General features: G+C 43.0%; 1 protein-coding gene across 1 annotated transcript in view; it reads right to left on the minus strand.

Annotated features, from left to right (window-relative positions):
- Positions 1–20,520, minus strand: part of LOC135510731 (cGMP-specific 3',5'-cyclic phosphodiesterase-like) — a 164,711-nt gene extending 144,191 nt beyond the window's left edge. The window contains 7 exon segments of the mRNA XM_064931896.1: positions 551–640; positions 734–805; positions 2,404–2,493; positions 10,476–10,649; positions 16,046–16,401; positions 16,404–16,594; positions 20,275–20,520. Of these exon segments, the coding sequence (XP_064787968.1) occupies positions 551–640; positions 734–805; positions 2,404–2,493; positions 10,476–10,649; positions 16,046–16,401; positions 16,404–16,594; positions 20,275–20,372 (1,071 nt within the window). The 5' untranslated portion in view covers positions 20,373–20,520.
- Between the last annotated feature and the right edge of the window lie 9 nt (positions 20,521–20,529).

Below are 20,529 nucleotides of genomic sequence, written 5' to 3' on the forward strand. Positions count from 1 at the left end.
CACTATTACCATGAACTTGGCTTGGGTTTTGCTAGCTTCCACTAGGGGAAATAGTGAGCACTATTACCACGAGGTAGACTTGGGTTTTGCTAGGGTGTTGTAAACAGGGGTGGTGGTTGGGTATTATATCAGGATCAGAAAGTTGCGTATTCAATCCCAGTCATGGACTCAGTTTTTTTATTTGTATTATTATTACACTATCCCAAATCTTATCCTTATGGATTGAGTGCCTAAACTTAATGTTTTAACCCTATTCCAAACCATAAACCTAACCTTAACCCTTTGAGGGCCTAAACATAACATTTCACTTCTAAATTTGACGTTTGGCAAAATGGAACGATATAGAGCAGCAGGAGCAACAAAAACACTTTGAAATTTGACGTTTGGAGCAACTTCAAAATTTGACGTTTGGAGAATGTCTTATTCTGCAGTGAGACCGTGAGAGCTTGTTACATATGCACGCAGGGGCACACACATACACAAACACACTCACACACACACACACACACACACACTTTGAGAACATAAGAATCCACTCACAGCAACATACCTGATTGCGTCGGTTTTCCAGCTGGGACGTCTCGTAGAGCTGGGCGTTGTGTAGGACGATCCCGGAGAAGGCCAGGTAGGCGGAGAAGTCCTGTCAGGGAAATCAAGACTATGAGCTTGATTCAGAGCATGGCATTTACAGAGAAAGAGAGCTTTGAACACCGGTGTCTTTCTCCACCAGTACCTTTTCATCCTGTTCAGTGAAAGTACCGTTCTCTCCACACTTCTTGTTGATGGCCTGAGCCACTCCTACCACCTGGCAGACCAAAGAGATGAGAGGGGGAATAGAGAGGAGAGAAGTAGATCAAACACACGCAAGAAGAGCATCCATCAAAACGCAGAGCCACAACTACAAAGAGTAGAAAACAGAAAGATGAACAGGAGCAAAAAAATGAAATGATTTCTATCTGACCTCAATTGCTCAATTGTAAACTCTGAGGTAAAGTGCCCTCAAAAAGCATTCACAACCCTTGACTTTTTCCACATTCTGTTGTGTTACAAAGTGGGATTAAAATGTATTAAATTGTCAATATTTGTCAATGATTTACACAACATACTCTGCAATGTCAAAGTGGAAGAAAAATTCTAACATTTGTAAAAAAATATATATATTTATAAAATAACACTGAGTCAATGTTAGAATCACCTTTGACAGCGATTACAGCAGTGTGTCTTTCTGGGTAAGACTCTAAGAGCTTTTCACACCTGGATTGTGCAACACTTTCCCATTATTAATTTCAAAATTCTTCAAGCTCAGTCAAATTGGTCATTGATCAGTGCTAGCTAGACAACCATTTTCAGGTCTTGCCATATATTTTAACATAGACTTAAGTCAAAACTGTAATTCAGCCACTCAGGAACATTCACTGTCTTCTTGGTAAGCAACTCCCGTGTAGATTTGGCTGTGTGTTATAGGTTATTGTCCTACTGAATGGTGAATTAACCTCCCAGTGTATGATGGAAAGACTGAACCAGTTTAGGGCCTTGTTGCAAAAACGATGCATGTATTGGAATATTTTTTATTCTGTACGGGCTTCCTTCTTTTTACTCTGTCAATTCGGTTAGTATTGTGGAGAAACTAAAATGTTGTTGATCCATCCTCAGTTTTCTCCTATCACAGCCATTAAACTCTTTAACTGTTTTAAAGTCACCATTGGCCTCATGGTGAAATCCCTCAGCGGTTTCCTTCCTCTCCAGCAACTGAGTTAGGAAGGACGCCTGTTTCTTTGCAGTGACTGGGTGTATTTATACACCATCCAAAGTATATTTAATAACTTCACTGTGCTCAAAGGGATATTCAATATCAGCTACCATTAGGTGTCCTTCATTGTTAGTCATTGGAAAGCCTCCCTAGTCTTTGTGGTTGAATGTGTTTGAAATTCACTGCTCGACTGAGAGACCTTACAGATAATATGTGAGGTACAGAGATGAGAAAGTCACTCAAAAATAATGTGAAACACTATTACTGCACACAGCGTGAGTCCATGCAACTTATTATGTGACTTGTTAAGCACATTTTCACTCCTGAACTAATTTAGCCTTGACACAACAAAAGGGGTTGAAAACGTATCGACGCAAGACATTTCAAGTTTTCATTTTTAATTAATTTGTTAAAACAATTCCACCTTGACATTATGAGTTCGATTGTGTGTTGGCCCGGTGACAACAAATCTCAATATAAACCGTTTTAAATTCAGGCTGTAACATAAAAAAATAAGTAGAATAAGTCAAGGGGGTGTGAATACTTTCTGAAGTATTCACAGTCTCCCTTGAAGCCCATTCAAAACCGCACAGGGCATGACCCGGAAGTGAAGCGTAAAGGGGCGGTTACTTTCACAGTCAATTGTGTCTCACCTCTTCTCTATGGTTCTTGATGGGCAGACACAGGATGCTCTGGGTCTTGTAGCCTGTAATCTGATCCACCTCTGCATTGAACCTGGGGTCCTGTGATGAGATACAAACAGTATGAATTACAATCTCATTCAACGTGACCAGACATGTAATCACAAAGCATCTCGTAAGTAGGAGCGCTGACCTAGGATCAGGTCCCCCGCTCTTATTCATTATGATTTAAATGGTCAACCGATCCTAGGTCAGCCCTGAGACACTTCGGGGCCGATCCAGACTACGCACTCCTTTCCTACGTACTTCTCAGTAGTTGGTATTCAGATTTACCGTATGGAGGGGCAAAACCAGGTTTGTGGGCGTGGTTTCCTTGTGCACACTGAATACATTTACTTCAACCCCAGAAAACACATCCCCTGGGTGGCCTACCAATTTCATCTAGGAGTTTTTTGTTCAACTCATTTTTTTCTGTTTTATTTCTCTAAAGCAAATGTGGTGTACCCTTAATTTGAATTTGATCAGCACAAGACTTGAATGTAGACTATAGAGAATGCGTTCGGAATATAGAAAGATAGCCATGAAAGCATTTGCCTATCTGTCTCCGTCTCAGAACCCATGGGTAGATTTTAAACCTCTGATTGTAGACATGATTTTTTGATTAGGGGAATAATCATGAATCGTACTTCATGGAAAAACAGAGCCTCTACGCATGAATTTAAAAAAGGTGTTTTGATTAATTCTGAAAGTTGCCACCTTAAAGTTCATCAATGTAAGCGTTGGAAGTAGTTTAGCCTACAATATGATGTCAGAAGGTGAATTCACCAATTTGTAAGTCGCTCTGGATAAGAGCGTCTGCTAAATGACTTAAATGTAAATGTAAATGTAAATATAATTAGAATATGGAGAAGAGTATAGCGTAGTATGATATAATACATATACCGTAATTGGAAAGGGGGGATACCTAGTCAGTTGTACAACTGAATGCCTTCGACTGAAATGTGTCTTCCGCATTTAACCCAACCCCTCTGAACCAGAAAGGTGTGGGTGTGGGGGGGGGGGCTACCATAATCCACATCCACGTCTTCGGCGCCCGGGGTACAGTGGGTTAACTGCCTTGCTCAGGGCCCTCACTGATCACGGAACTGTGTGATAGCAAGTTCTAAGTAAAGGTTTGAGCTCCATAATAAGCTCCATCATGATTTAATAACCCTGCATGTCCCAATTTCTTCTTTTTTTTTACTACAATTTGTATTTGGTCTTCATTAAACACCATCCACAATTACTTGACCCTCAGCCACAAACCAAAATGACGTAACCGCGTTTACAGAGGACATAAATAAAGGTCGGCTAAATCAAACAATGGAATGGAATAATACCAATGTAGGGAATGAAGGGAATGAATACTGAATTGGAAGTTAAATATACTATGTTATGACTTGCTATCGATAGTGGCTAACAATATTTATTAACATAGGCTATAGCCTACAAATTGAAAGAAACAGGAAAAGTTGGGGCACACGATTAAAACATCCTAGAGAACACAAAGGTTACATTTAGAGTGGCTCTTTGCCTTTGTCATCCAATTTGGCTTGTGTCTCCACGTTTTATCCCTTCAAGTTATAAGGTCATACGATTCAAATTCGGCATAACGGCACACTACTTCACTGTGGGAAAGGGGCATAAACAGTCCTAACAGTCATGTTGATATACGTTTCCGTTTCCTGCCATATGACTGGTTTCACATTCATCTCCTCGATCATAAGGTAAAATAGATCTGAAAAAAATGGTCATTTAGCCGACATTATACCTACAGTCCCTTCAGAACATATTCATACCCCTTGACGTATTCCACATTTCGTTGTGTTACAGCCTGAATTCAAAATAGATTAAAAAAAAGACAATCTACACACAATACCCCACAATACCCCATAATGGCAAAGTTATAACATAGAAATATCTCATTTACATAACTCTAAGTCAATACTTTGTAGAAGCACCTTTGGAAGCGATTTACAGCCCATGAGTATTTCTAGGTAAGTCTCTAAGAGCTTTCTACACCTGAATTGTACAACATTTGCCCATTATACTTCTCAAAATTCTTCAAACTCAAATGGGTTGTTGATCATTGCTAGCAACCATTTTCAGATATTGCCATAGATTTTCAAGTAGATTTATATAAACTTTATATAAACTGTAACTTGGACACTCAGGAACATTCACTATCTTCTTGGTAAGCAACTCCAGTGTAGAATTGGTCTTGTGATTTAGGTTATTGTCCTGCGGAAAGGTGAATTCATTTCCCAGGTTTTCCTCTAGGATTTTGCCTGTGCTAAGCTCCATTCCATTTATTTTTTTATCCTGAAAACTCTCCAGTCATTAAGGATTACAATCATACCCATAACATGATGCAGCCACCACTATGCTTGAAAATATGGAGTGTGGTACTCAGTAATGTGTGGTATTGGATTTGCCAGAAACATAACACTTTGTATTCAGGACAAAAAATGTATCACTTGCCACATTTTGTGCAATATTACTTTGGGGCCTTGTTGCAAACAGAATGCATAGTTTGGAATATATGTACATGTCATTAAACTCTGTAACTGTTTTAAAGTCACCATTTGCCTCATGGTGAAATCTCTGAGTGTTTCCCTTCGTTTCCCACATGTTTACTACCGAACTAATTTAGGGTTGCCATAACAAAGGGGTTAAAATTTAGAAAAACATAATTTCACTTTGACATTATGAGCTATTGTGTGTAGGCCAGTGTCACTGTGTAGGCCAGTGACAACAAATCTCAATTTAAACCATTTTAAATTCAGGCTGTAACATAAATTAAATGTAGCTCTTATCATATCAATTTATAAATCAAATTTCATGGAGAATGCTCATATTTATATCAGAAAACAATTAATGAGATGCTTTTTTTTCACTTGGTTTGCTCAACCTTATTCATGGTTTCCTCGTGTGTAAAGGTGGTGGAATTATTAGGTCAGAATATGGCGTATCTGTAGACACACCTCAAATTCTTTGATCGCCACTCTAAACGTGTACCTTGCTGGCACTGGTATTTCCCCCAAGGTCAGAATACGCATAGAGAGAAAAGTGCATAAAAATTGAATAATGTTCCATTTACGCACGGGTAACTCAGGTCTGAATTTCCTCCTTTGTGAATATGGGCCCAGAAACACATGGACATTCTAGACAATTGACTAGACTTAAAGGAATAACCACCACATTTTCGCTTTACTGTGAGAATGACCAGACTACTGTTCTGGATCCCTATTTGGTGAGACAGAGGCTGAGTCCCACATGACACCCTACTCCCTATATAGTGCACTCATTTTACACAGGGCTCATAGGGCTACGGTCAAAAGTAGGATTTCATATAAGGAATGGGGAGTCATTTGGGATGCATCCAGAGTGGATGGATGTCCTGAAGTACCCTCTCCTTGTGGTTCTACGACCACCCACACCGTGACCTTTCTTTCTAGATGGTGTGTGCACATGTACGAGCACGCCTCAGATGCCTAATACACACACTGACACATTTTATGACGAAACGATGAACATTATACTGATTTCATAAAACACCCACTTTCCAATTCCCATATAAATTCCCTTCTAACCTCCACCCCACATAAACAAGGACCAAATCAACTGCTCTCTCTTTCCCAAATGAGTCATTTCTTTTCCTCTAACACTGGACACGCCTCTAAACAGAGGAACTCCTAATCAACTAGAATTTCAGACCTCGGTCTTCAAGAGTCTCAAATTAGGAGTGCTGATATAGGATAAAAAAAATTGCCATTTAAATAAAAAGGAATACGATAATATACAGTAACTTAGCTCAGCACTCGTACTCTGAGACACCTTTTGATTGCAGGCCAAAATCTCTATGACTAATGTAGAGATTGAGAATATAATGGCTAGAGCCAGACCAAATCTTTGGAGGCAGACTTTTCCTTAAAATAATAATCTGCCTTGGTTATTTGAATTCTAAAGTAATTTATATAACTGATGATATTTTAACAAGAGAAAACTTTTGTTTTTGCTATGAATGTGGCTATGATTTTTTTAATAGTTCTATCTCGGAGTCAATATTACCTAAGTCGGTCATTAGTGTATAACTTACGTTGGTCACAGAAATCGTTGAAATATACCGAACAAAAATATAAATGCATTACGCAACAATTTCAAAGATTTTACTCAGTTACAGTTCATATAAGGAAATCAGCCAATTGAAATACATTTGTTAGGCCCTATTCTATGGATTTCATATGACTGGTCACAGATATCTAAAATAAAAGGTAGTGGAGTGGATCAGAAAACCAGTCCGTGTCTGTGACCACCATTTGCCTCATGCAGCGCGACACATCTCCTTTCCATAGTGATGATCAGGTTGTTGATTATGGCCTGTGGAATGTAGTCCCCACTCCTCTTCAATGGCTGTACGATGTTGCTGGATATTGGCGGGAACCGGAACACGCTGGCCAACACGTCAATCCAGAGCATTCCAAACATGTTCAAAGGTTGAGATGTCTAGTGAGTATTGAGATATTTTCAGCTTCCAGGAATTGTGTACAGCATTATCATGCTGAAACATGAGGTGATAATGGTGGGTGAATGGCACGACAATGGGCCTCAGGATCTCTGTGCATTCAAATTGCCATCGATAAAATGCAATTGTGTTCATTGTCCATAGCTTATGCCTGTCCATACCATAAGCCCACCACCACTATGAGTCACTCTGTTCCCAATGTTGACATCAGCAAACCGCTCGCCCACATGATGCCATACACATGGTCTGTGGGTGAGAAATTAACATTCAATTCTCTGTCAACAGCTCTGGTGGACATTCCTACAGTCAGCATGCCAATTGTACACTCCCTCAAAACTTGAGACATCTGTGGCATTATGTTGTGTGACAAAACTGCACATTTAAGAGTGGCCTTTTATTGTCCCCAGCACAAGGTGCACCTGTGTAATTATCATAATGTTTCATCAGCTTCTTGATATGCCACACCAGTCAGGTGGATGGATTATCTTGGAAAATAAGAAATGCTCACTAACAGGGATGCAAACAAATTTGGGCACAACATTTTAGAGAAATAAGCTTTTTATGCGTATATTTTATTTCAGCTCATGAAACATGGGACCAACACTTTACATGTTGAGATTATATATTTTTTCAGTGTAAAAGTGACCGCTGTTCTAGAGACAACACTGTAGGGGTATTGGTAAGAAAACTTCCCTGTAAATTCCACATATGGGTCTGGCCTGTGCGGTTGCCAACCACTCTCCCCACAGAGTGCTGCGCCACATCAACCATCCAGAGGGGACTTTTGATCCCAGGTTTCACCACCAATTTGAATGCCGTCACAACTGCCCAAACTGGGGCTTAACGAGCCAATCAGAGAGCTAGGAATTCCCTAGGTAGGAGCTACCTCCATGCAGAGTGACGCAGATGCACTTCCTGAAAGCTTTGGCTGTTTTGTAAAAACATAACGCAGGTCCCGTATCAGGTTCTATGGACCCAGCTGGTGGCTTGTTTTGCTAACAGACACACACACACACACACACACACACACACACACACACACACACACACACACACACACACACACACACACACACACCTCCTCTCCTGTGTCCATACCGGATTAACAAACTAATTGGACACAGGTGCCGGATTAACAAACTAATTGGACACAGGTGCGTTGACAAGAAGCCACGGGCTCTCTCTCTCTCTCGCTGTCTTTGTCTCTTCCTCGCTCTGTCTCTTCTAATTTATCTCTTCTTCTCTCTCCCTCCCTCCAGTCTAGGTCCCTGTAGGCTTGTTTAGGAAAACACCCGGCCACTTCATCAAAATTAAGTGCTATAAATATCACCAATAAAGTCATCGTCGTTAGTCTGAACACTGTTGGCCGGCAACCAGATGATTGCGTAGCAGCTAGCTAATCAGGGGTAAGGTAGAGTGATGTCACATGAAATTGCATGTGAGGAGACATGGACATGTATACAAAGAATAAAGAACACTCTTCTTCTCTCTCAAACATCTGCGTTCTCTTTCAAAGACATACTTCCTCCACAGGGGGTCTGACTGAGTGTGTGTGTGTGTGTGTGTGTGTGTGTGTGTGTGTGTGTGTGTGTGTGTGTGTGTGTGTGTGTGTGTGTGTGTGTGTGTGTGTGTGTGTGTGTGTGTGTGTGTGTGTGTGTGTGTGTGTGTGTGTGTGTGTGTGTGTGTGTGTGTGAGCTCTTCACATTACACATCCTGTCCTCCTTACAGACTCTGGCTTTCATCTCTCTCTCCACCAATTGACAGAGCTGGGACCCTACTGGGAGAACACCGATAAGTTTACATCTCCTAGAACAGTGGTTCCCAACCAGGGGCACTAGGACCCTTGTGGGTACTTGGCCTATTTACAGGGGGTACTTAAAGGGTTTTGAAAAGGTTGGAAACCACTGTCCTAGAGAGGGGGATCAGGTCTGCGGTGTGAGTAGATACACGCGCCATGTACGTAATCAAACGCATACTGTATGTCTACAATCCTGCTCTTAATGTACATGTGACAGCAAGGCAAAAATGGAGTAGAACAGAGGCCACTTGCAGCTGAAGGACACACACATGCACGCACGCACACTATACACACACTCAGCAAAACCATGTAATTTCCGTGTCTGAGAGACAGCAAGGAAAGCTGAGCCCTGTTTTAGGCCCTGTGCAGTGACATCACTATGTGGGTCAAAGGTTAAAATCCGGCATGATCTCCAGGGGCCATGACATTGTAACTGGGCCAAGACTGATACTACGACCTTTAATCATTACAGATCATTACAGCGTTACTACCTTTACTATACTCTATATACTCATGACTGACCATCTTAGACTGCCTTGGTAATGACAGGTTGAAAGGTCAAGACGGTTTGATTATTGATTACAGCAAGAAAGTGATACGTCTTGTAAAACAATACCTAACAGGATCGATATACTCAAACTGTCAAGGGACGACATGTCATGAGTGAGGTATGTCTGGGCCCTTACGTAAAAGGTCAACTCGCACTGATTTTTGTGAGTATTTCACTTTAAGCGTGTGTGTGAGAGGGGTTGAATGTGTGTCCTTCAATCCAGTGATGTACTTTTTGACCCACGTGATCATTTTTTTATCTATGATTTTTAAATTCTCTCTCTCTCCCTCCCTCCCTCCCTCCCTCTCTACCCCTCCCTCTCCCCCCTCCCTCCCTCTCCCCCCTCCCTCCCTCTCTACCCCTCCCTCCCTCTCTACCCCTCCCTCCCTCCCTCTCCTCCCTCTCCCCCTCCCTCCCTCTCCTCCCCATCACCCTCCCCCTTCCCTCTCCCCTCCCTCTCCCCCTTCCCTCTCTCCCTCCCTCCCTCCCGCTCTGTGGTTTATGCTTGGCCAGTCATTCTCAGGTCCTGCACTCCGACAGCAAAGACACATACTCCCCGACACTAACAGTGGCCTGATTCAAAACACACACACCCAACATCCTCATTATATTCATCATCATAATCCCACCGGGTGTCCATATTACTTGACACGAAGCAGAGAAACAAGGGATGCTGCAAAAAAAGGAGGTCAAAAGAGCATTACCCTTTATTTAGGTAGTACTTAGAATGTACACGGGAATATGTTGTAATAATCATTCAATTACCTACTGTGATAACTACCTTTGGGTTTCTTGACGATTCATTGAAACAGGCTCCATAAATTACTGCTTTTAAACGCATAATGTTTTAGTAAGTACCAGCTGAAATCGTATAGTAAATTAAAGCATTACCCAAGAAGGAAAATAAAAAGGAGAATGAGACTACCAAAAAACGAGGAAAGAAAGGCTCCGTCTCCTGCATATCAGTGCTTGAGGCGTCACTACAGACCCTGGTTCAATCCCGGGCTGTATCACAACTGGCCGTGATCGGGAGACCCATAGGACAGAGCTCAATTGGCCCAGAGTAGTCCGGGTTAGGGGAGGGTTTGGCCGTCATTGTAAAATAAGAATTTGTTCTTAACTGACTTGCCTAGTTAAATATTATTATTATATTATTATTTTTTAAGTCTCACCTCGTAAGCATTCTTGATGTTGAGGGGCTGGCCCGTGGCCGCCACGTGACCCACAATTCCCTTGTTCCACTCCAGGCGGATGCAGCTATTGGACACCTCCTCCAGTGTGGAGCCCTCGGCCACATCAAACAGCCTGCTCACCAGGAACTTCCTGTTGGAGCTGTCCTCGCCCACCTGGGATTCACAAAACGAGGAACAGAAGTGAGGTCATACCTATTGAGATTCTACAGGAAGAAACTGTGCAAAATGCTCCACAGTTTACACTACGCCATGATTTGATATGATACTTTACTGTTAATTTGCATGGAAATGTTATCATTTCTACCTGATACGGTTGTATAATTAGATAAGGATTAGACAGGAATTCAAAGATATGAGCAAATAAAATTCATAGAATAAAAAGGTCTGAGTGTGGTTTTAACCTTCCAGACTTGGAATTGTATCAACACGCCAGTGGCGGTAAGTGCCGTTAAAGATGAGGGAGGGTGAGTTTTATTTCTATTACAGCATATTGGATGGCTGTCATTCATATTCTATTCACCCAGTTCAATGTAACAGCGATAGGTTTAGGCTACAAAATGTTCCCTATACCCATCATGAGGTTGCTTAAACCTAGCGTATGAATGAAAGTTTACAACTTAGGTGCACACAGGTCGAGAGGAAAATATGAGGTGACAGACAGTGACACATGGACAGACAGTGACATTTAATACTGCCTTTTACACCCTATGCCTGCATCTAGCTGACATAGGGTGTAATCATTAGTACAACAGTTGCAAACGAGAGCTTCTATTGGACAAATTCAGGTATGTTAATTCCCCGTTTTGTTCCGTTTAAGAAACGTTTTTCAACAGATTTGGCGGAATGAATACACCCCTGATCACGCGTAAACACTGTTCCCTTTCATAGCAGCCACGTTGTATCCGTTCTCGCAACTCTCCTCATCTCACCTCTTCCCTTCGCTTGTGGACTTCAATGTACAACACATCAGCTGTATGTGACCAGGTGAAAAAACCTTTTCATGCCAAACCGCTACACACAGCCTACATCGTTGTCACCATATTAGCTAAAGTAACGTCATAGTCAGCATAGCTAATAAAACGAACGCGTTAGTAAACCTGCTACAATCATGTAGTATTGTTACAGTGTATAGTCAGTAAGCAGTTACACCGGCGTGGCCCCCGGTGGCAATAAATTAGTAATACCAAAAGCTTACCTTGTTGGAAAGTCATATCCAGCTAGCTAACATAGCATCCCTCTGTTTTAGCAGGGTGTTTCAGTAGGCTAAACTACCTAGGTGAATTTGCTAGCTAAGTAAGTGAAACTGCTTCTCTTACTTCTCCTTCATTTTGGAAGAAATTAACTTATTCAAAACTGTTCAACTATTGTAATTCTCTCTCTTGATCCTTTGATTGGGTGGACAGCATGTCAGTTCATGCTGCAAGAGCTCTGATAGGCTGGAGGACGTCCTCCCGATGTTGTCATAATTACTGTGTGTCTATGGAAGGGGGTGAGAACCATGAGCCTCCTAGGGTTTTGTATTGAAGTCAATGAACCCAGAGGAGGATGGAAACTAGCTGTCCTCCTGCTACACCATGGTGCTGCCCTACAGGCTACTGTAGACCTTCTTTGCAAAATAGTGTTTTAATCAATTATTTGGTCACGTGATTATATTTAGTATTGTTTTATATAAAAATTATAATTTTAAATGTTTTACAATTTAGATTTTTATGAAATTCACTGAGGAGGATGGTCCTCCCCTTCCTCCCCTGAGGAGCCTAAACTGCAACACGCTACCCAAGGCTTTTACTTGCAACATAGTTAGACGAACAATGGGTACATATTGAAGATGCACATGCTCATCCCCAGAATCTTTTTACATGTCTATGTTCAAAGGATAAAGCTAAGAACATTAACAACTTCATAGTTAATAAAACTATAACAATATGGAAGAAAATGAAACATATTCTACAAGAACCAGTATCACTCCCTAAAAACACAACCCTATGGAACAATCCTTGGATAGCGTTTCAGAATTCTCAATCATTCACAAGGAAAACTAAAGGCATAGAAACCGTAAATGACGTGGTAACAGGAAACACACTACATGACCAAAGTATGTGGACACCTGCTTGTTGATATCTCATTCTAAATTCATGGGCATATGAAGTTGGCCCCCCTGCTATAATAGCCTCCACTATTCTGGGAAGGATTTCCACTAGATGTGGGAACCTTGCTGCGGGGACTTGCTTCCATTCAGCCACAAGAGCATTAGTGAGGTCGGGCACGGATGTTGGGCCATCAGTCACTGGCTTTATCAATAAGTGCATCGAGGACGTCGTCCCCACAGTGACTGTACGTACATACCCCAACCAGAAGTTGAGCTGACACTTTCAAGGTGCGGGACTCTAACCCGGAAGCTTACAAGAAATCCTGCTATGCCCTGCGACGAACCATCAAAAAGGCAAAGCGTCAACACAGGGCTAAGATTGAATTATACTACACCGGCTCCGACACTCATCTTATGTGGCAGGGCTTGCAAACTATTACAGACTACAAAGGGAAGAACAGCCAAGAGCTGCCCAGTGACACAAGCCTACCAGACGATCTAAATCACTTCTATGCTTGCTTCGAGGCAAGCAACACTGAGGCATGCATGAGAGCATCAGCTGTTCCGGACGACTGTGTGATCATGCTCTCCGTAGCCGACGTGAGAAAGCCCTTTAAACAGGTCAACATACACAAGGCTGCGGGGCCAGACGGATTACCAGGACGTGTGTTCCAGGCATGTGCTCGACCAACTGGCAGGTGTCTTCACTGACATTTTCAACATTTCCCTGATTGAGTCTGTAATACCAACATGTTTCAAGCAGACCACCATAGTGCCTGTGCCCAAGGACACAAAGGCAACCTGCCTAAATGACTACAGACCCGTAGCACTCACGTCTGTAGCCATGAAGTGCTTTGAAAGGTTGGTAATGGCTCACATCAACACCATTATCCCAGAAACCCTAGACCCACTCCAATTTTCATACCGCCCAAACAGATCCACAGATGATGCAATTTCTATTGCACTCCACACTGCCCTTTCCCACTTGGACAAAAGGAACACTTATTTGAGAATGCTATTTATTGACGATAGCTCAGCGTTCCACACCATAATACCCTCAAAGCTCATCACTACGCTAAGGATCCTGGGACTAAACACCTCCCTCTGCAACTGGATCCTGGACTTCCTGACTAGCCACCCCCAGGTGTTGAGGGTAGGTAGCAACACATCTGCCATGCTGATCCTCAACACTGGAGCTCCACAGGGGTGCGTGCTCAGTCCCCTCCTGTACTCCCTGTTCACCCACGACTGCATGACCAGGCACAACTCCAACACCATCATTAAGTTTGCAGACGACACAACAGTGGTAGGCCTGAGAACAGACAACAACGAGACAGCCTATAGGGAGGAGGTCAGAGACCTGGCCGTGTGGTGCCATAATAACAACCTATCCCTCAACGTAGCCAAGACTAAGGAGATGATTGTGGACTACAGGAAAAGGAGGACCAAGCACGCCCCCATTCTCATCGACGGGGCTGTAGTAGAGCAGGTTGAGAGCTTCAAGTTCCTTGGTGTCCAGATCAACAACAAACTAGAATGGTCCATCACTGGGGCTAAGCTGCCTGCCATCCAGGACCTCTACACCAGGCGGTGTCAGAGGAAGGCCCTAAAAATTGTCAAAGACCCCAGCCATCCCAGTCATAGACTGTTCTCTCTACTATCGCATGACAAGTGGTACCGGAGTGCCAAGTCTAGGACAAAAAGGCTTCTCAACAGTTTTTACCCCGAAGCCATAAGCGTCCTGAACAGGTCATCAAATGGCTACCCGGACTATTTGCATTGTGTCCCACCACCCGCCAACCCCTCTTTTACGCTACTGCTACTCTCTCTTCATCATATATGCAGAGTCACTTTAACTATATCTACATGTACATACAAACTCAATCAGCCTGACTAACCGGTGTCTGTATGTAGCCTCGCTACTTTTATAGCCTCACTACTGTATATAGCCTGTCTTTTTACTGTTGTTTTATTTCTTTACTTACCTATTGTTCACCTAACACCTTTTTTCCACTATTGGTTAGAGCCTATAAGTAAGCATTTCACTGTAAGGTGTATTCGGGACACGTGACAAATAAACTTTGATTTGATTTACTGAGGTCAGGCACTAATGTTGGGCCATTACGCCTGGCTCGCAGTCGTTATGTTTGTCTATGGAGATTGCATGGCTGTGTGTTCGATTTTATACACATGTCAGCAATGGGTATGGTTAAAATAGCCATATCCACTCATTTGAAGTGGTGTCCACATACTTTTGTACATATGTACATTTATTTCCAGAAATATAATTAAAAAGCCATTTTGGACTGACCGATGTAAATATTTTCAAGTATATGCTACTTAAAAGTTACATATCATGAAATTTGATTAGAAACCAGAGCAACCTTGAGGGAATCTTATTTGAGTCAGAAAAGGATGTTTATATGAGAGGGAAGATATACAGAACTTTAAAGAGAGCATCTCCAACTCTTTTAGAAAAAAAATATAAACTATTGGAACCAAGACCTAAAAATAACTGAAGTTGGCACAAGATGGAGGGATTGTTGGAGCATAGCTAATGAAATTACAGCTAACTAGAATGTATGCTTAATCCAGCATAAACGAATGTATAGAATGTATCATACAAGAGACAAAATTCACAAATTCTACAGCACAACGACAGAGTCATGTCTTAAGTGTGAAACTAACAAGGACTCAATAATCCATGCTTTCTGGGACTGCTGTGAAGTCTCAGCCCATGGGCAGAGCTAGAAAGTTGGCTGTCAAAGGTTTTACAATGTAGACTTACTTTTAATCCGTCTGTCTGCATAGTTCAAGACAATGGCATATCGGATTGTTGTGAGATAATCATCCAGCCAAATGGGTCTCTTCTCATCTTGAAAAAAACATGTACTAAAAACGTGGAAATCAATCAATCGGCCATCATTAACACAATGGAAAAATCGAATGATGTATTATTGAAATAACACCGGCGACCGAGATTGATTTCTTTTTACAATTTGACACAATGTGCCAAACAATAATGCAGGCACTAGGGATGGAGGTGTGAGCATGCGGGTCTGGGCAGAGCAGGTGTAGTCGTGGTTTGTGTGCATTTGTAAGTTGTTGTTCGAATGTGTATGTTTTGTATCTGGTGTGGGGGGGGGGGGGAATCTATAATATGAAAAATGTCATTCTAATAATAATAATTTTTCATAATAAGAGAGAGCAGGAAGTACACTTGGGAGCCAACTATTCCAACAGTTTAATTCAGCACCATATAATTGAAAAACTAATCCTTCATCATCTCATACTAAATTTGTTTCATGACATAGGCTAACCCATGCCCAATCCTTCTTTCTCTCATAGGCTAACCCGTACCCAATCCTTCTTTCTCTCATAGACTAACCCGTGCCCAATCCTTCTTTCTCTCATAAGCTAACCGTGCCCAATCCTTCTTTCCCATCATGCCCCTACCTACCAGGAAGAGGGAGTAGCGGTCGGCAGCAATCAGCTCGTTGATGTGCAGAAAGATCTTGTGGCACAGAGCCGTCACGTCCAAATGACTCGACACATCCTTCACCAACTCCAACAGCCTGGCACAGCGGTCCAACCCCCGGGCACTGCTCACTTCGTCCATCATCCCCGCGGGGATGCCAAGCCCGACCCCTCCCTGCTGGGTTCTGAAGGGCATGGGCGTCCGGATGTCGCCTCGGTCGGGTTCGGCGTCGCAGAGGAAGGTTAGTGAGCCTTCCGCGTCCTTGACCACGATGGGCCTCAGTGGTCTGTCAAACTCAGATGCAGAGATCTTGCGGGTGGGGGTGCTAGGAGCGGGGCTGGGGACGGGGAGGGAGAGCGCCCGTCGTTCAGGCCCAGGGAAGGGGGCAGGGAGAAGGCTAGGCAGGGACTGTCTGAGGGCTGGGTGGGTCTCTGAGGTGTAAGGGTTTCTTTGGAGGATGACGAGGAGGAGGATGATGAGGAGGGCTGGATGGAGTGGACTCGCTCAGCAAACCAGGCATTCACCATCTCCCTGTATCAACACACAACACACGGGACATTATACGACATTATAAAAACAATAACCAATATCATACAACAGGTCAATATGACATTATAGGATATTAGAGGAAAATATAAACAATCTGAGGAATTTGTGTATTTGACAAGCTTTACATGTGGAGGTAGTGCGAAGAGGTTCTACCAGATTTCTCCATCTCCTAATAGACAATAGACAGGACATACAGGACATGCATTACAACACATCATGAGATATGCCTTACCAGACGTACAATACATTCATCAACAATGTTAGACATTTGAACAACTTTCTACCGCAATTCCAGCGGCACACGCGTATGCACGCACCACGCACACACGTTCCCCCTCACACAGTAACTCACAGACTAATTCTGGTCGGCAGTGCACATTTGTAAAGCATGACTGATATGCACAGTGCCAGCATTAAAAAAACACTGTTAACCACAAGGTCCTAGGTTCAAATCCCAACCTTTTTTATTTTGTCAAAGACTTACTTTGGCTGAACAGCCCTACTGAAACCTTCCGAAACCCCCGGCGTCTGTAAAAACGGATTTGCCATGAAATGTGCCTGGAGATTAGGCTGCCTGCCAGACACATAAAACTGAGCCCTAACCGCACTATGAAATCGCAAGCCGATGGAAGCGGAATGTTATCTCGCCAAGCATAAGAGACAGCAACCTGTGTGTACGTCTGTGTGTGTGTGTGATTGTATGTGTGTGTGTGTGTGTGTGTGTGTGTGTGTGTGTGAGACCCCCTAGTGAGAATCCCCCATAGAGCAGCCCTAATGTGTCCTTAGGAGCTCTTAGAGAAATGAGTTTCAGACCTAAACATCCGATCTGATGATATGTGCAAACGGATATATTTCGACGTGTCAATCAAATCATGTTTCACATAACGCGGTTACTGTGGATACACACAAGAAAATGCATATCTCCTGTTAACATCTCTAAGAGAAATATGTCTGACCTTTCCATGGGCCTGTGGAAAACGGGATGGTATCAAATGAGATAAGATTATTTGACTGAAATGTAAGTTATGCAAACCTGGACAGGCAAACACTTATTCTGGATAGACAAACACTTATTCTGGATAGGCAAACACTTATTCTGGATAGACAAACACTTATTCTGGATAGACAAACACTTATTCTGATTAGACAAATGCAAATAAGTAGCCCCAATGAAGTCTTCACTTTGTTTGCACAGAAGGCATCCACTATCATGTCTTATAGCCAACAACAACTTTTGAACATCAGATCAGCAGTTACTTACCCCAATTACGATTTTAACTTTGACTCATCTGCCTTGGGCGCTTTATGTAATTCCGACCCACATTTCAGGGTTTCCAAGAGGCAGGAGAGGGGGAATCTTGGCGAGATTAAGCCGTAGGGAAAACCTGCCACCTCTTCCCTCCATTCTATTGGCCAATCACTAATAATAATAATAATAAGACGGATGACCTCTGATCGTGGATTTGCTACAAACGGGACTCTCATAACTCTGCTTTTCTGAAACATGGCTTTCGGACAAGATAGCCCTCGGGGCTAACCAACTCGATGGATTCTGCAGTCACCGAGTGGACAGGACAGTAGAGTCAGGGAAATCGAGAGGGGGAGGGATTTGCCTCTTCATCGACAACAAATGATGTGCTGACACAAGTGCAGTGGAAGTCTCAACCCATTGTGGTGATGGTAGGCAATATCACCTCCGCCACGCTGAGCATCGACACGGCGGCCTCACAGGGGTGTGTGCTTAGTCCCCTCCTGTACTCCCTGTTCACCCACGACTGCGTGGCCACGCACGACTCCAACACCATCATCAAGACAGGCCGGTGGTAGGCCTGGTCACCGATGACGATGAGACAGCCTACAGCGATGAGGTCAGTGACCTGGCAGTGTGGTGCCGAGACAACAACTTCTGCCTCAACTTCAGTAAGACCAAGGACCTGATCGTGGACTACAGGAAACAAGGGGCGAGCATGCCCCTATCCACATCAACGGGGCTGCAGTGGAGTGGTTCGAGAGCTTCAAGTTCCTTGGTGTTCAAATCAAGTACTTAAAATGGTCCACTCATACGCGCGTGGTTGTGAAGACACGACAGCGCCTCTTCCCCCTGAGGAGGTTGAAAAAGTTTGGCACGGGCACTCAAATCCTCAGAAAGTTCTACAGCTGCACCATTGAGAGCATCTTGACCGGTTGCATCACTACTTGGTATGGCAACGGCACCGCCCTCGATCGGATGGCTCTACAGAAGGTGGTACGGACAGCCCAGTACATCACTGGGGCCGATCTCCCTGCCTGCCTTCCAGCACCGTTTTATCAGGCGGTGTGAAAAGGAGACCCGGAAAATCATTGAAGACTCCAGCCACGCAAACCATAGACTGTTCTCTCTGCTTTCCGTACGGCAGGTGGTACAGGTGCCAATAGGCTCCTGAACAGCTTCTATCCCCCAAACCATAAGACTTCTAAATAGCTAAAAGAATGGCTACACAAACTATCTGAGTTGACCCTTGTACTCCTTTTTGTTGTTGTTGCTCTGTCTCTATGCACACTCACAGGACTCTACACACTCACGCACACTGACACTCCAACACACACACATAACCTGCACAAACGTGTATACTGACTCTACACACACTCACATACAATCGTCATTTATGCTGCTGATACTCTGTTTGTCATATATCCTGATGCCTAGTCACCTTACCTCTAAACATATCTACCTCTTCCACTCCAGTATCCCCGCACATTGTACGGTATTGGAACTGACACCGTATAAAGCTTTGTACTTTCTCGTGTTCTTCTTATTTCGTATGTTTATTTATTGTGTTTTTGTTCTTCCTTGTGTTATTTTTGTTGTTGTGCCACATTGATATTGATCACTGCATCGTCGGGTTTGGAGGTTTCAAGGAAGGCATTTCACTGTACTTGTGCAAGTGACAATAAAACTTGAAACTCGAAACGAAACTAGGACTGATAGTTGTGATGCCAAGGTGCCAGCATCACTATATGGACAGAATATGCCCTGCTTGCTTGCAACAACTGGCACCTCACCCAGGAATTTATAGTGTGCTGCTGTGATATAAAATACTGTAAATAATGACTGTTTACTGATTGTATGTCTAAACATGAAATAATTGTCCTTTTAGGTTCTGATTGCAATCTAGGCAAATGTATCCAGCCTTTAATGTCTTATCTAAACAGTAACACAAACTGCACACGAGCCACTGCGATATGTCAAAACATGCCATAACACCTTTATATTAGAATAAAACCAAAACAACTAATAATGTCAATAGTATCTATTCCAGAAGTTGTGGTAACACAACAAAACCTGTTTAACTTTTAATTCACTGCGCTTTTTGGAACAGCGTGGAATGGAATCGCCCGAATAAAGGTTAATGATTACACTTATGCTCTCAATTCTCTTGCTATTTTGGTGAATGGTTACTGACTGTAGTGCCGATGGTCCGGGCCAATAATACAAGTCAGTAACGTTAGTAGCATGTCGTTTTACGTTGAAACACCTCAGGTTGTTTCAACTCAGGAACACATTAATTATCGCTCAGATTGATTCAAATGTAATAGACAGCGAGGATGTATCAGAAAAGGAGCTATCCCTGTTTCGGAAATGCAATTAATCAGTTACGACTTAAATCTCACCCCGCGCTTACCTTGTAGCCTTCCTGACAAAGTAGGAGTGAGCGAACTCCAAGTGGTCGTCAAGCCACGCTTCCATCCTTTCGTATTCGGGGAGATAGCAGCTCTCCATGCTCAGAGCCAAAATTCCTCAAATTAATCAGATTACCATCAACACTCCGAAGATGGAAGCAAATAATATCAGTCACTGGCAAGCAGTGTGTGTGGTGGTAATCTGTTTTCAAGCGAGCGCTTCCTACATTGTGAGCGCCTGTGGGTAGACTTCTGCA

Source organism: Oncorhynchus masou, chromosome 23 (assembly GCF_036934945.1).
Source record: "Oncorhynchus masou masou isolate Uvic2021 chromosome 23, UVic_Omas_1.1, whole genome shotgun sequence".
Classification (NCBI taxonomy): domain Eukaryota; kingdom Metazoa; phylum Chordata; class Actinopteri; order Salmoniformes; family Salmonidae; genus Oncorhynchus; species Oncorhynchus masou.